The sequence below is a fragment of the Heterostelium album genome (genome assembly GCF_000004825.1).
Source record: "Heterostelium album PN500 unplaced genomic scaffold PPL_contig5, whole genome shotgun sequence".
Classification (NCBI taxonomy): domain Eukaryota; phylum Evosea; class Eumycetozoa; order Acytosteliales; family Acytosteliaceae; genus Heterostelium; species Heterostelium album.
Window position 1 is genome coordinate 1 of NW_008805082.1, and position 17,119 is coordinate 17,119.

General features: G+C 32.7%; 5 protein-coding genes across 5 annotated transcripts; 4 read left to right on the plus strand and 1 right to left on the minus strand.

The window, feature by feature from the left end:
- Positions 1-58: 58 nt before the first annotated feature.
- On the plus strand, positions 59-3,983 carry PPL_03532 (uncharacterized protein; the record flags this gene model as incomplete). Its single annotated transcript, XM_020574462.1, has 9 exons — positions 59-336; positions 415-641; positions 721-1,002; positions 1,087-1,652; positions 1,779-2,865; positions 3,073-3,114; positions 3,188-3,351; positions 3,430-3,842; positions 3,953-3,983. 9 exons carry the CDS (start codon positions 59-61, stop codon positions 3,981-3,983), a joined length of 3,090 nt encoding a protein of 1,029 aa, XP_020435607.1.
- A 311-nt stretch (positions 3,984-4,294) lies between these two features.
- On the plus strand, positions 4,295-6,729 carry PPL_03533 (uncharacterized protein; the record flags this gene model as incomplete). The annotated part of the gene is made up of 8 exons (XM_020574463.1): positions 4,295-4,501; positions 4,583-4,942; positions 5,014-5,137; positions 5,220-5,495; positions 5,756-5,966; positions 6,025-6,066; positions 6,146-6,260; positions 6,340-6,729. 8 exons carry the CDS (start codon positions 4,295-4,297, stop codon positions 6,727-6,729), a joined length of 1,725 nt encoding a protein of 574 aa, XP_020435608.1.
- Positions 6,730-9,028: 2,299 nt separating this feature from the next.
- Positions 9,029-12,903, plus strand: PPL_03534 (SET-domain protein; the record flags this gene model as incomplete). Its single annotated transcript, XM_020574464.1, has 2 exons — positions 9,029-10,265; positions 10,346-12,903. 2 exons carry the CDS (start codon positions 9,029-9,031, stop codon positions 12,901-12,903), a joined length of 3,795 nt encoding a protein of 1,264 aa, XP_020435609.1.
- Positions 12,904-13,713: 810 nt separating this feature from the next.
- On the plus strand, positions 13,714-14,861 carry PPL_03535 (uncharacterized protein; the record flags this gene model as incomplete). The annotated part of the gene is made up of 3 exons (XM_020574465.1): positions 13,714-13,885; positions 14,018-14,090; positions 14,681-14,861. The coding sequence occupies 3 exons, from the start codon at positions 13,714-13,716 to the stop codon at positions 14,859-14,861; spliced, it is 426 nt and encodes a 141-aa protein (XP_020435610.1).
- Positions 14,862-15,011: 150 nt separating this feature from the next.
- On the minus strand, positions 15,012-16,867 carry PPL_03536 (TRM13 family class I SAM-dependent methyltransferase; the record flags this gene model as incomplete). Its single annotated transcript, XM_020574466.1, has 4 exons — positions 15,012-15,469; positions 15,540-16,015; positions 16,088-16,372; positions 16,440-16,867. The coding sequence occupies 4 exons, from the start codon at positions 16,865-16,867 to the stop codon at positions 15,012-15,014; spliced, it is 1,647 nt and encodes a 548-aa protein (XP_020435611.1).
- Positions 16,868-17,119: the final 252 nt, after the last annotated feature.

Here is a 17,119-nt window from a genome sequence, read left to right on the forward strand (position 1 = left end):
TGATGATAATAATAATAATAATAATATTTCAACTCAATATTGTAGTGGTGATGATAAGATGATTCATGAAGATAAAGAAACATTAGGTACCGATCAATGTATGGAGGATGATGTCTCTAACGATACTTCAAATGAATCTATTATTTCAGCTAATGACCCACCAACACCAACCACTACTACCACTACCACTACTACCACTTCCACTTCCACTACTACTAATAATAATAATAATAATAATAATAATAATAATAATAATAATAATAATAATGACTATTACAAATTCTTTAATATTCGTAATAGATCAATGTCATTCACTCTATTTCCTAGTGTAGATTTGTAAGTATACTTTTTAATTATTCAAAGATCTAATATTCACTGACATCAATTTTTTTTTTTTTTTTTTTTTAAAAATAGATTTAATCCATTCAGTTTGATGTATTCTGCCAAAGACATTAGAAGAATCATCAAAGCCGAGGATGGTATGACTGATATCCAAGTTATAAGATCTATTTTAAAAGTAGATTTCCTCAGGAGAATATTTGAAGCCAATCCGATCGATGTACATATCAGAACAAACGGTTATTCAGGTGGTGTTGTGTTTAAAAGCAAATCAAAAAAAGTTCAAAAACAATACGAATTGAGTAAGTTGATAGATATTTATAATCTAGATTTGTATTTATTTTTTACTAATCATTTTTTTATTTTATTTTTTTTTTAAAGTTGGTTTAAAAGACATAAAAGATAAAGATGTACTTACTGAAGAACAATTTGAACAACTTGGTGTAGTAGTTTGTGATCCAGCACCAAACCACAATGTTTGGTTAAATAACAAACATCCGTTTGCAAACGGTGCTGGTGATTATTCTTTCCGAAAGAATGTCATTGACGTGAAGTCTTCAACGCATCACTTTCAATCCGAGTCTGGTCTGAACAAACACAAAAAGAATAAGCTACTTGGTCACGATTTAATGAAATGGCAGTCTGACATACCTTCAGTCAATGGTAATATCTTTTTTTCACAAGATTATCAAATTTTGTTTATCTTACTAACTATAAATACTATTTATTTTGATTTTTTTATCATAGGGTCCAGTACAAACGATATTACAGATCTTGCAATATATGAAAAACGTTTGGAATTTATATTCAAATCGGTTTTTTTACCACCAGAACAAAGAAGTTCAGATATCAAACCATATGGTATTCTAAGGGCAGTCGGAGAAGAGAAAAAGAAAGAGCAACGAGTCTGCCTCTCAAACAACACCACCATTCCATATCACTCAAACCAGCATAAATCCGTCTTCCATCAGTATCGACAATGTCATGGTGATGCGTGGCAAAAGGTTGATTTGGATCGATCGCGATCAAAGAAGCACAGTGAATCATTAAATTCGAAAAAATTGTTCAACTTTGCATTACAATCGATTCCTATCAAGCAGTTAACTCATGATCCAATGCAGATCGATTCCACCGATCCCAATGATCCAAAGCAGATCGACTCCACCGATTCCAATACTCCAAAGTGCGTGCCAAAGTTGGTATTCAAGGGTAACAATGTACCCATCCAATCCGACAGGGAATCATCTCAAGAGAAAAGTGGTGCCAATAAGATGAAGCTACGACGCGTTGGATCTCCCATCAAAGTGAGAAAAGTATATATTCACTTACTTCGAGAACACCTCGGCAAGCTTGACGATGGCTCACTGGAGCGATTCATGGATCGATTCAAATTTGTGCTAGATATAACCTATTTGCAAGATGATTTTACGAATCTACAGAAAGAAGCATTGCTAAAGTTCCTCAAGGATCACAAACTCGAGTTCCTCGAACCAATCGACGAGTCCAATGTACGATTAAATGATATACAGACTGCAATTCACTACTATGGAGTCGAGCTCATCCAACAAGCAATGGATATATGGAAATTCTTTAAGTTTACCGAACCATTGCCAGGTAATCAAGGTGTGGAAAAAGAAGTACATTTCAAAGATGGCATAAATAGAGTCGAACAAATTACAACAACTTTCAGGAACCAAGCGTTTCAAAAGTTTTGGTTCAGACGTATTCATTTCGAACGGTGCAAATGGCTAAAGGATCATGGAATTAAGATCATGCCAGATAGTGTCGGAGGTCACTGGATTAGACCAAATCAATCAAAAGTTGACGCCAATGAAGACAGTATTTACCAACTATTACCAGTCTTTAACGGCTTGACAATTTTGGTCATGGTATCTAACGGTACAGATGAAGGAAAAAAGGTAGAAAGAACATTAATCGGTCGAATTAAATTGAATGGTGGAAAGTACACTAGGGATGTAAATGGCACATTCAACTTTATGGTTACTGACAAGGAAGATTGGGACAGCACACCAAACAAAAAGGCGAGAGAGATCTGTAAGGTGAAGAATATTCCAGTAGTTTCCAATGCCACTTATATTACAGAGTGCCTGAGACAACATGTGTATCTACCTCTACTATCGTATGATCTGTCGTCAGCTGCCAACACTACCAGTAGTGCTGCGAAGGTTTCACCAAGCAAGAAGAGTGGTTCCAAGACAGCTATCAACACTACCAGTAGTGCTGCGAAGGTGACACCAAGCAAGAAGAGTGGTTCCAAGACAGCTACCAACACTACCAGCGGTTCAACTGTTGCACCAAGCAAGAAGAGTGGTTCCAAGACAGCTACCAACACTACCAGTAGTGATGCGAAGGTGACACCAACCAACAAGCGTATCGACTCACCCGCTCCCTCCATACCGGATCTTCAAACAAAAAAGAAGTCCAAGAAGACCGACAATACCGACAAGAAGTCTATCGATAGCGATGAAGACAAAGACAATAATCCGAAATCCCGAAAGAAATCAAGTAAGTAATTAACTTTTTGTTATTTTTCAAATTAAAACAGTTCATTAATACCAATATAAACACTTTCATTCTTTATAGAGAATAAGAAAAGAGGTAGATGGAAGTGTTTATGTTGTGGAAAAACCAACAATTTCAAACGATTTACTGATGTACATTACAAAGTTCTCCACTGCAATCACTGTTTATTGGTACACATCCCTTTTAAAGATCGAAAAGCTGCCAAAGAATCAGTTGATAAAACTAGAGTCGGTAAGTATCATAGTTGAAAAATAAAAAATAACAACTGTTTTTTGATTAATCTTTTTTTTTTTCACACATTTAGTTATTGGTGCTGGTTGTGGTAATTTAAATCATATTCAACGAATGAAAGGTGTGAAATATAGTCCTGCCACGGAAAGAATCACCGAATCTCTCCAAAGATACAGTTTCAGTGTTTCGAAAACAAACATGAAAATATCAATTTCCAACGAGTTCAATACATCACAAGTAGGTTTTAACTGTTTAATATCAATTGTTTTTTTATATTTTTACTAATAAAATAATTATTTTTTTTTAAATTTTTAGGTGTTTGGTCCAAACATCGATAAACTAGAAAATGACTTTGTTTCAGCAATCAACAAACCAGTTTCAAACGAGTGGACGCAGGCAAAGAAAGATGAAGAGCTCCATTCGTTATATAACCTATCCAAGGTCAAACCCCCAGGAGAGAGTAAATCATATAAACCAAAAGATACCAAGAGGGTATATAACAAGTCATTCTCTGTTCGGTTGTACACTGGAAAGGATGACCAAGGCCAGCCTAAAGATATTTTTATCAATAGAGATATTCTTGCATGTACAAACATGATGGCAATTGCTAAGGCCTATTTTTGTGGAAAGCAACGTCCACAACTTTTAGCACCTTTCACCAGTCAACCTATTATTAATACCCCGGGCAAGGAATGTCCACGACAAAATTTGATTTCTGCGTTTACGCAGTAAGTATTGAAATTTTTTTTTTTAAAAAACAAAAAGCACAATTTACTAATTTTTTTCTGTTTTTCAAGAGAATAAATCAAATTGCACCACCGAATTCTCAATAAAAAAGTGATTGTACTGCAATAACACAACTTAATTAAAAAGTTGAGTGTGATTAAAAATTGATTGAACACATCTAAAAATGATTTATAACAATAGTTGATTGAACATCAATCATATATTGAAATTAAAGATGATAAATAAATCTTTTTTTTTGCAGAGTTGTCAGGATTATATTTGCTTTTCCTAAAAGAATAAATAATTTGCAAAAAAAACTATTCCACATTTTGACTCATTGAGGGGAGTCAAAAAAAAAAAAAAGTTTGACTAAAATTAAAATTAATGTTGTATTTTTTTTCATATCTAAATAAAGGTTATGTTAGACGTTGTACAGTTGAATAGTATATAAGCTATGAGTAATAGTCAGAATAATAATAATAATAATAATAATAACAATGGAAGTAATCATCAAGGTGGTGGTTGGTTCAGCTCATTCAGTGAACAAATCAATCAGATCAAAGATGTAATCACCAATGACAGTCAAGATCAATACTATGACGATGATAATATCAATGGTGATGATGATATTGAAGATCAAATATTAATGTTACGTGCCGAGGTATATATTATTATTATTATTATAGTTGTTTAGTATTTAATAATAAGAGAGAGTATTGATTACTAATTAAGTTGTTGACAGGTTAATAAATATAAATTGGAGAATGAAGAGTTGGAAAAGAGATCGTTGGAGTCTGAACAGAGAATGGCATCGGTTACCAAAGAGTTTAGTAGATTGATGTCAGAGAAAGAGACAGAGTTGACCGATCTTAGAAATATAAATACAAATTTGAAACAAACATTGATGTCACCAACAACAACAACAGCAACAGCAACTACAACTACAACAGATTCACCACAACAACATACAATTCATAACGATTTAAATGGACACTCATCATTAGGATTGACTTTGGAGAATGAAAATCAAATGGTATTTGACGATGACAATACAAATAATAATGAAAACGATACATTACAATCATTACAAATTAAATTAAAGGTAACCAGTCATTACATATAAAAAACTGTTTATCTAATTGCTTGTACTAATACATATATCTATCCTTTTAGAAACAATCTGAAAACTATCAATCTCAAATATCAACATTACAACAACTTCATCAAGATAAAATATATAAATTGAATCATCAGATCGAAACTTTACAACAAGAGATTGAACATATAAATGAAATGAGTAAGTTTGAACAACAACAACAATATATAGATTGATTTAACTAATTAAATATTAATGTTATTATCAAAATGGTTACGAGTAGATCAAACAAATAATGAACAAAATGATACACTTAAAAAGGAGAATGATCAACTAAAAGAAGATATAGCAAAAGTTAATGTAATTTTGACAGAGAAAGAAGAAAAGGAAAAGGAAAGTGAAAAACAAGATATAAATAGTAATGATAATATTGATAATTCACAATTAAAGAAGGAGATTGAACAATTGAATGAAGAGTTAACAAAATTAAGAGCAGAGAAAGTAGTTGGTGTAGATAATAATAATAATAATAGTTCTGATAAACAACAAGAATTGGATAGTTTGAAGGAACAGCTGAACAAGTCAACGAAAGAACTGAGTAGACTAAGACAACATCTACTGGAGATGGAAGACAACCATACCACCACCGACTTGGAGAACGAAGAGAAGATCGCTCAGCTGGAGGAGCAACTCAAGACACTGCAGGATGTCAGTAGCAGCAATCGAACTGCCAGTGACACCAACGACCGACTCACAAGAGAACTCCATGAGAAAGACGATGAGCTGAAACGAACGACAGTGGCGCTAAACAACTTGCAGTCGGTACTCGAGCAGTTCCAAGCCGACCAGGAGTCGACCATACAGACGGAGCTGGTTTCCGTACACCAAAAGATAAAAGACTCACAGGCAGAGATTGCAAGACTCCAGAAAGAGAAACAAGAGTACGATCAATTGAAAGTCAGCTTCCAAGAGGCAAACGACACCATCAAGCAGATGCAGCAGACTCTCAACACCAAGGAGAAGGAATATCGTACATTGAAAGAGGATATCGAACCTCTTAAGATGGCATTCGACAAAAATATAAATAGATTATCAGATATGTGTTTACAAGAACAGGAATCAGTTGATAAGTAAGTAGAATATGAATATTCTAAATATGTCGTTGAATTTAATATTTATACTCTCTATCTTTTACAACAATTTCTATAGGAGAATTGTTAGTAAACTATTTTTAACATACTTTAATGTAAAAGGCACAAAGAAATTGGATGTACTGGAGTTGATTGCGAAAATCCTTAGTTTTAATGATGATGAAAAAGTTACTGTAAGTAGATAATAGCTATGATTTATTTAGAGTATAGACATATGATTGATATTAATTCATTAATAAAATATAATATTAGATTGGATTGACAAAGAGACAGTGGTCATTGATTCCATTCTTTGGAAATGGAACGACTCCAACTGCTGAACAGAATGGTGAGAAGTCACTGACAGACATGTGGATCGAATTCTTATTGAAAGAAGCAGAAACAAATAATAATAATATGAATATGAATGGAGGTAGTGATATTTTAATGTCTCAACCAACAACACCAAGTACAACACCTTTCTCAACACCAACCAAACAACAACAACATCTGATGGCACCTCCACCTTCACCTTCAACACCCTACAAACAACAACAACAACAACAACCAATCAACAATAATTATTTCAGTGTAACTCCAAACCCCAATGGCAAATTGAAATCAACAGTCATATATGATGGTGATATCAAAAACAATCTATAATCATACATTAATATTATCCTTTAAAATTGAAATAAATTTAAATGATTAACTATCTTATATATTTATCTTTAATTTATAAATTTTAATATTTTTCAAAGTTAGTTAGTGGTACCAGCTTGAAATAAATAAAATTGCTGGTAGAAAAAGATATATATATTTGTTTTTTTCCAAATGCTGGACAAAAAATATTTTTAAAACCAAATACCAGCATTTTTTAAATTAAAGATCAAAAAAACTTAAATAACTACTATTTTGTATTAAATTATCTTTCATTGCATCAACAACAATATCAAAAGCTGGGGATTTTTAATTTTTAATGAATTATGATCTAGGAAATCATCAATATTAGAATTGGAGAGTGGGTGGTCTGTTAAATATTATAACCAAACAAAACCATGGTTTTCACAATTTGATAATTGTATTAAAGTAAATTTCAATTTAAATTGAATCATGTTGATGAACTGATATTAGTGTTCTCTAAAAAGAACGAAAAAAAAAAAAAAAAGTATAGTCCAAATAATACAAATAAAAACCATGAGATCTAAAAGAAGGAAATCATATCTATGCAATGGTACTACAACATCAAACAATCATGAGTTATTTTTCCAAAAAGAAAGTTATCTGTTTAGTCTGGTCAGAGAATTAAACAGCCAACTGATAAAAAAGGAATAAATTTGTGGGTGGTGGTCGTTTAGTTGTTTGAAAATCTCAACAACGCTCATTAGAAATCAAAACCAACACTAAACAGCCCCCACATTTACAAAACGCTAAAAACAACCAAAGTAAACGTACCCAGGGAATTTTCAAAAATATCGTAATCATAAAAATCCTGGCGGTTAAAACAAATCCATTTTTTGAATTACTTTTTATTTTGATGATATTTTTTTTGAAATTTTTTTTATTTTTTCATTTTTTCAATTTTTTTTGTAAGCAACAACAACACAACACCAATTTTGATCCCAGACTAAACAACACATGTCAAAAACATAGATACCAACAAACCAGGCTAAACAACCAACAAAACAAACACACACACATTTATTATTTATTTATTTAATTACTATTTACACAAAAAAAAAAAAAAAAAATATTATATAAGTAAATACTTGTTTTGCTACAAAGTTTTTTTCTTTTCTTTTATTATAGTAAACTCCTTTCACTCAAACCCAACCAATAATAAATTCGAATTTTATATAGTAGTAATCATTTAGTCATTTATAATTACCTTTTTTTTTCAATATACATAATAATATTTTTCCAACAACGATTCCAAATTCCCACTTCCACTTCCATCACACAATTAATTTTCTTCCAAATATATTATATAACAAAATAATAATAAATCATATGATATTTGCTTAATATTCACAAATCAACAACACCAACTCTCGCAATCCTCAAATCAATCTGCCAACAACCCATTTTATATCCTGTCTCTGGTAGGTGCACCCCTTTGTAATATAAATTCAAAAAAAAAAAGTAAAAATTTTGTAACCAATTTTTTTTTTATTTTTTGTTTTTTTTTTTGTCAATTTTTTTTTGTCACACCTCGATTTTTTTTCGCCGATACAAGCTTTCAACAAAAAAAAAAAAAACTAATTCCATTCATTTTTTACCAGGTCATCATAAACACACTTCACACAATACACACATACACACCACTATTAGTGAAAAAAAATTAAATAAAAAATAAACATACTAATTGTTACTACCTCTATTATAAACAGTTAACCTTACCACTATAATTCCAATTCAATTCAATCCATTCCAAAAAAAAAAAAAAAAAAAACTAATATATATAATAGTTTATTTAAAAAAATTTAAAATTTAAATTTATATAATTTTTATTTTATTGTTTACTTATACCACTTCACCACACACCACCCATCCTTCATACTACAGCCTATCTTCAACAAAATAAACAAACCAACAAATGCTGTTACTCCTTCTGGCTTGACTTCCTACAATAATAATAATAACAACAACGTCGCACTCTATTTATTTTACATTTGCATATCCATTTTGTTTTTTATTTTTTTAAGAAACAAAACTGACAAACAACCAGTTTTTTTCAATTAATTACTTTTCTTTGCAAAATCACTCTATTTATTAAATTAAAAATTTTATTAAAAAAACTAATTTCCCAAATTATCAAATAAACAACCAAATTTGTTGATTTTAGTTTTATCAGTCATACTAGTTTATTCTCTGGTTGTCATTTTCTTTTTTCAGACACTGCTGATTTTACTTTTGGTTAAGTTCTAGGCGGGAAACTAAACATCACGCACAATCTGTATATATGACAACTACACTTCAAGAAGAGATTCAACAACAACAACAACACCATTATCAGTTACGACATCATCACCACCACCATCACCACCAGCACAATCACAACACAATCTCTATGGATAGTACTCCAACTACTCCAAATAAAATAAATAGCACATCTTCATCAACATCTAATTCATCTAACCAACATCTGATACGTGGTAACAATAATAATAATACAAATACTACAACATCATCATCGGATAATTCAAGTTCACCAGTTTTAGCATCACAAGACGATACACTCATCACCAAAGAAACCATCGAGTGGGCTAATATAATGGCATCGACACCAACACTTCCACAACTACCAACATCACCTCTACTCTCGTTGTCGACTATCGCAGCGGTTGCATCGGCAGTCGGACTCAACCTCGACTCGTTGTTGTTGACTCTGTCCAATTCGAATCTGCGCAATCAATTGCCATCGATCACTGCTTCCATCGACAACGACGCCAACTCCACCGCTGGCAACATTCTCCCACAAATCTCAAACTCTATCAACTCACTCGTTATGGCACAATCACAATCGTTATCGGCCAACAGCGGCAGCAACGCCAACAATAAACTCTCAGATTCATTTAATAATTCAAATTATTTCTTTAACTTTGATGATTACCAACAACAGAACAACAACAACGGCAACACCTTAACAACACCAACAACACCACCAAACATGACAATCAGTAACAGCCAGTTGTTATCGTCACTAGGTTTAAATTTGACTGCTATCAACAGTCTCGCCAGTAGTAATAATAATAATAATAGCTCTGCAGTGACCAACGCCAACAACACTACCACAACTACCGATCCAAATACCGCTATTTATTTGAACAATAGTCAACAACAACAACAACAACAGTTGCAACAACAACAACAATTGTTCAATAACAATTTGTCTATACTTGGTTCATCGATTGGCCAGGCATTCGATATCTACAACAATATCATCCAGTGCAAATGGAATCGTTGCGAGCTCAAGTTTGAGTCGCTCACCGATTTTTGGATTCACTTTAGAACCGAGCACTTCAAACATAAGCCATCGGTTTCCACCACCAACACTGCACTTCGTCTTAGCAATGGATCCATTAACTTTAACTCTTCGGTGGCATGCGAATGGGATAACTGCTCTCAGGTCATCAAGGATTTCCATACACTCATGGGTCACATTAAATTTACACATCTCATCAACCCATATGATCCAGGTAAATATATATATATCAACAAACAAAACATGAATGCCATTCATATTCTAATTTTTTTTTTAATACTATTACTTTTTTAGTTTCTGCACCAAAGATATTGACAAAGAAGAAAAAGTTGTTAAATCAGTTGATTGAAACATGGAAGGAAAAGAATGATTCCAACTCCAATATTCAACATCAACAACAACAACAGCTACCACAACGTAGAGTCAGTGGAGGTGGTAATGCAGAGTATGGTTCCATCTTGTCTCAGTTGGCACAGAACTCTGTAAATATGGAGCAAGTCAATGCATTAAAAGAGAGTTTCTCCCATCTTCATCCATATGACCCAAATACTGAATACTCAACGACCGAAACCACATCTCTACAACCAGCACAACTTCAACAACAAAGTATTGATTTTGATTTCAACCAACTAAAACAACAACAACAAAAGTTGAATAATAATTCAATTTCATTTATTCATCCATCACTTAGAAAGTTGGAAAATGACAGTGATGATATTCTTCAACAACAACAACAACAACATATTCAATACAATCAACTACCACCAGTATTGGATACCTCACCAAGTCTTGACATAAAGATGGAAGATGGCGTAAACTTTGTAAATAATAGTAATAACAATCATAACGGTCAACAAACTACAAAGACCAACAAGAGAAAGAAGAACAAGGAAGTAGAGAGTGATTCTGGCGAGGATGACAGCGATGACATCGATGCAACCACTGGAAAACGTACAGCCTCTAACGGCACTACCGCTGCCAATGGACAACCAAAGAAGCCAAGAAAGAGACGCACATCCACACCGACTGGACCGTTCGAGTGCAAGTGGGCCGATTGCAAAGACTGTTTGTTTGACAGTCTCAAGGAGTTGGGTGAGCACATTGCCGACCACGTCAAGAACCAAAAGGGTAAGAAGAGTGAGTCGCTCTGTGAGTGGGTTGGATGCAGTCGCGCTGACAAACCATTGAAATCCGCCTATAATCTCATTCACCACATCCGTTACAAACACACCGGTGAGAAGCCATACTCTTGTGACATTGGCGATTGCGACAGTAAGTTTGTGCAACTCTCAGATCTCAACGAGCACAAGCGCAACATTCACAAGGTCGATGACGGTTACGTCAAGAAGAAGAGAAATTCAAAGAAGAATGAAACCGAGGCTGCATTGATCTCCAACGCCACAGGTGGTACCAAGAAATCAAAGTCAACTGCCAATCTCATTGCAACTGGAAATGGTTTGAGTAGCAACTGCAATTCAGCATACCACCAAAATAGCATTAGCAACAATATCAATAATGCTTTCATCAATGGTATTTCCATTATGGTTGACAAAGAACAAGCTAATTTGCTTGGACTGAACAGTGGTAGTCCAAACCAAATTCAACCAAATAACACCAACGAACATAAACAATATTTATATCAACAACAACAACAGCAACAGCAACAGCAACACCATCAACAACAACAACATCAACAACAACAACACAAGAATAATAATACTGTATATAACTATAACTTTAATAATCCAAAATCACCAGAGTCAAGTCATGTTGTTTCCATAAGGGAGCTTCATAATCACTCTCACCACCATCATCACAATCACCAACATCACCATTCACATCATTTCAATGATTTCGAAGCCATCGAAGAGATCAACGATAAAAACAATAGTGATCCCAGTGAAATGAATCACGACGGTATGAATGTAGCCTCACCATCTACTTACTTGCCGGCCTCGAATACATCGCCCTTGTTCAGTGATGTCTCTGTCCAAGGCGCAATGACGCCGGTAACCGAACAAAAGTTGTTCTCACCATTAATGACATTCCCTGCCGACAACTACGACAACTATCCAGATTCACCAATCTCATTGCGTACCTCTTCCTCCAAGATCAATATCCGTGGTATCAATCGTGATGGCTCCAGTCGTAACGGTAGCATCAGTCTTAACTCCTCCGGCGATATCCCATCGACCGAGTCATTCTTTGCACCAAACTCACCGAACCCTCTAAAGATCTCTGGTTCCGGATTGAACAGCAGCACCAACAACACTTCAATGTCGCCAGCTCACAAGCGTGTCAGTAATCCAATCAGCGGATCCGGACTCTTTGGTAAGTCATCGGACTCTAAGCTACCTTCGATTTTCCTCTCGCTCGAAACAATCAACTCGATTCCAGCCAACATTATGAACCATTCATTGAGTCTCTCGAATGAGTCACTCAACTTTGACAGTCTGCCAAGTTTACCATCCAACTCGTCGTCGCGTTTGAAACCACTTTCCTTCACCAACAATCTCAATGCTTCAAACAGTTCAACAAACAACGGATCGAATACCACAACATCAAGCAGCAGCACTTCGAAATCCAATAACACTTTAATTCCATCACTTTCACCAAGATACCACATGCCACCGCAATCACCTTTACAACAAACATCGCCCAATACACAACAGGCAACCGCTTCACCATCTCTGACATTGTCAGAAAAGATATCAGTCGTTCCAATGACACCACCCACCGAAGTTTCTTTATCAATTTCAAATACCGACATTCGTAGAAGCACCACCTTGATTGCAGATGAAGATGGATCTATCCGTACACTTGACATTGATGAAGACGATATCGATGATTAAAAATAAAATTTTATTGATAAAAAAATAATAAAACTTGTAATATCAGAGAAAGAATAATGTTGTAGTGTTTATCAATATTACATTATCTTTTTTTTCTTAATGAAAAGATGTTCATTTCGAAAATTTTTTATTTTTAAAGTTGTGCCTAGATATACGATTATACAATTTTTAATCTTCTTTTTAAAATCTATTACCATCACATCTTCATAAAAAAAAAAAAAAAAAAAAAATTGAAGTCAATGATTAAATTAAAAATATATAAATAAATAACTTTAGGTATTTAATTTATCATTAAACATAATTAAATATAAAAAAGTATATTTTGTAATTAATAACTAAAATTACCTAAACATGACAAAAATTTATATACCCTCATCCACATATCTTTTTATTTTAATAATTAATAAAACCACTTGACAATGATGAAGACGATATCTAAGATAAAAAAAAAAAAAACTTGTATTATCAGATATTAAAAAAATTGTATTGTAGTGTTTGTTTTTATAAAAAATAAATGATTAAAAAAATTAACTGAGTCAAAAAAAAAAAAAATAGATAAAGATAAAATAAAATAGATGGGTTTATTTACAAGGTTGTAAAAAAAATATCATTTTTCTGATTTCCAACAAAACTAGAGTTAGTATCTATAAAATCAATTAAAATTTATTTGTTTTTTAATTTTGTTTTTTTTAAAAAGGAAATGGTAAAGCCCAGTAGAACAATTCGCCCCCTATAGAGCGTATATGGGACAACTACAGTGTCCACTATAGAGTAGTTAATAGAGAATCAGTACAAGTGGCTTGTTGTGAAATGTGTCAATACATGGTGGTTGTCCGTTATGGTAAAAGAGAAACAACTAAATTGTTGAACCACATGATGAACAAACATGGGTCCTTTAGAGGCTGTACACAACCAGAACAAGAGGAGGAGGAAGAAGAAGAAGTACAATATTTTTCACCGAATATCAAGAAGATTAAACCAGGTAAAAAGGCCAAGAAGACCAAGTCACAGTCAAAGACCAATTCATCTTCAAAAATCAAGAATATCAAGTCGTGTTCAAAGACCAAGCCAAACAAGTCAACTTCCCCTACCTTCAACTTTTACTTCAACTTAGCCATGCATGGATCAGGTAATTATAATCTCAAGATTGACGGTGTTGATATCAAGCAAATTGTTAAAGAAAACAAGTAATTTATCTTTAATAAACTTTATATTTTTCTTCATGTTCTACTTTAGTGATACATTCCAACTTTGTATAGCATCATTCCCAATAATTTAAATTTTTTCTTTAATCTCATCTTTTAGATTTGATATCAAAAACCTAATCTGTATCAGTCGTCTTCTACAAGATAGATCATTATAATAAAAGAAAACACAAATAGCTGAAAAATAAAAAAAATACTTATTTGTTTCAAATTTGAAAAAATTAAATAATTTTGTGTCTAATAAAGACAATTTTATCATTTTTCGAAATTCAAAAAATTAGAGTTAGTATCTCAATAAATAAAATTAAATATTAGAAAATAAACAAATTCTTAATAAAATTCAAATTTTGGGTTTTTAAAAAGAAATAAAATGGTTTAGATAAGTAGAACAATTCGCCCACAATTAGAGCCTATATCGGAGAATTTCGATTTCCGATATAGAAAAGTCAATAGCGAATTGGTCCAAGGTGCTTGCTGTAAGATATGTTTGTGCACACTCAAGATCTGTATAGGAGAAGATGAAACAACTAAATTGTTGAACCACATGATGAACGAACATGGGCTCTTTAAAGGCTGCACTCAACCAAAGAAAGAGCAAGAGGAGGAGGAGAAGGAGGTGAAACAGGAGACGGAAAAAAAACTTGTTATCAAAGACCAAAAAGACCAAGGTTACACAGTCAAATCGAAAGTCAAAGTCAAAGATTTCAAAGTCCACTTCCTACAAATTTTATAACTACATCATACTCTCCATAACACAACCAGGTGGTTATAATATAAAATGTACAAGCCATTAAAGAAAACAAATAGTTTCTCTTCAATAAAATTCACTTGACATTGATTATTATTATTTTTTTTATTAAAAATAATAAGAGCATTATTTAACTTATTCAATATCTATCTATCTTATATATTTGTTGTAAATGAAGAAGTAGTTGACAAAAACATATTCTCTTTGGAATGTGATGTATAGACTTGCATTGTGGGCTGAAGAGAAAGTGTGTCTTTAAGATATAGATATCTACCATAGTCCAATATTCTCTTTGCTTTGTAACCGAGATCCTCTTTTCTAAGTATTTCAAAAACACTATCATAGTTTACCAAATCATTGATCACTTTGTTGTTGATACCATCTTGTTCCTCTTTCAATTTCTTGTTATCATCCTCATCTTCCGAGTCACTCTCTTTGCTATCATTCTCTAGTTTCATTCTCTTGTTATTAACATTTTCATCCTTATCTTTGTCTTGGCTTGATTGTTGGTGTTGTTGTTGTTTCTCATTGATAGTTGCCCAACTGGTAATAGAACACATCAATTGGAATTCATCAGCTGTCAGCTTACATCTATCAGATATAAATGATGGATCTTGGTTTATAAAAATAATAGTTTGATTAATGTTGGCATTGAAAAGAACGACTCACAATAAAAAACTTACTTATATATGTATCTAATGTACATAAATGATGACAACATGTAGCAATACCAATACCATTGAAGTTTGGTTGTAGTTTGGTGTTATTGTGTAGAGCATTCGATAGACATTTGAGAGTGAGATCGGTTGCACATCCACACAGATGCTTACTAATGATTACAAACTTTGATTGTTCGAGTTGCTCTACTTTAGCGAGGTCGAGGTGTCTGATGTCAATGAGGAATCTATCAAAGTACTTGCAGCCTGCTTCGTTCTTTATCTGTCTGTCTGATCTCTTCAGTGATTTGAATTTCATACGATCGATCATGATATGCCCCGATTTGTTTTCGAGTGCTTGGAAGACATGATATCCAAGCTTACCTGTACCAGCACCAAACTCTAAATAGATATTATCTTTTCCCAGCAATTGTTCATTCTCCAACAATGTTATAATAGATGATTCTTGTTGTATATGTTTTAACTTTCTTTCAGAGTTTACACTTTATAGTTGTTTGAAATGATTAATACTATTAGCTAATGGCCAGAATCAAATTGCTGTTGTTGTTACTTACTTAGATGCAACAATCTTGTCAAATGAAGAATGTTGATATTCAGCTATCTTTATACCAAATGGGAATAGCTCGGTAAATAAACTATCTAGTTTGTTTGCAATTGCATGAAGATGAGCAGTTGATACATGTGAAAGTGGTTTGACATTGAATGAAGGTGGCATTCCATTGATGTTCTCATTGTAGTATACCTGTTTCTTTGAACTTGAAATATGTGCATTCGATTGTGTATCCTTCGAATTAGGACAACCCTTTAGATGTTTCTTTAGTTTATGTTCATAAACAATGCTTGATTGAATAAAATATTAATTTTTTTAGTTAAAAAAAAATTATATATATGAAATTTGTTACTTACTGAGCTGGATTCAAAGGACATCTTACACGTTTCTTTAATGGATCTGACTCGTCTTCACATTCCTCTAAAGGTCGATGATGTGTACAAAACATAGAGTTTTTTGTCTTTGGAATCGGACAAAAGTATGCACGATGTTTTGATTTTACGACCATCCAGAACTGGCATCCATTATGTTGTGCCAAGTCTTCATCTGTTGGTTTCTCCTTCAATGGAATACTATGATCAATCTTTACTCTCTCTTTTCTTTTCTTTTCTCTTTTTTCTTTCTTTTTATCTTTTAAATCATTTGTATTTTTATTATTATTATCATTGTCATTTTCATTATTGTTTATCTCGTATATGTCTGAACTTTTAGTAAGAGAAATATCTTCAGACATATTTATCTCGTATATGTCTGAACTTTTAGTAAGAGAAATATCTTCAGACATATTTATCTCGTATTAATGAAACTAACGATACAGATTTAATTTTTTTTTTTTTTTAAAGTTCGAAATAATTAAAAATAAAAAAATAAAAAAATAAAAAAATAACTTCACTTCATTACAGTAATGTGATCTTATAAAACATTTCTCAAGTTTCTTGACAACCAGTAATAAATAATAATAATGGTAATAATAATAATAGGTTTATACATCAATCTGATCAGTGAACTTTAATATACCAACAAAAAATTGTGACCC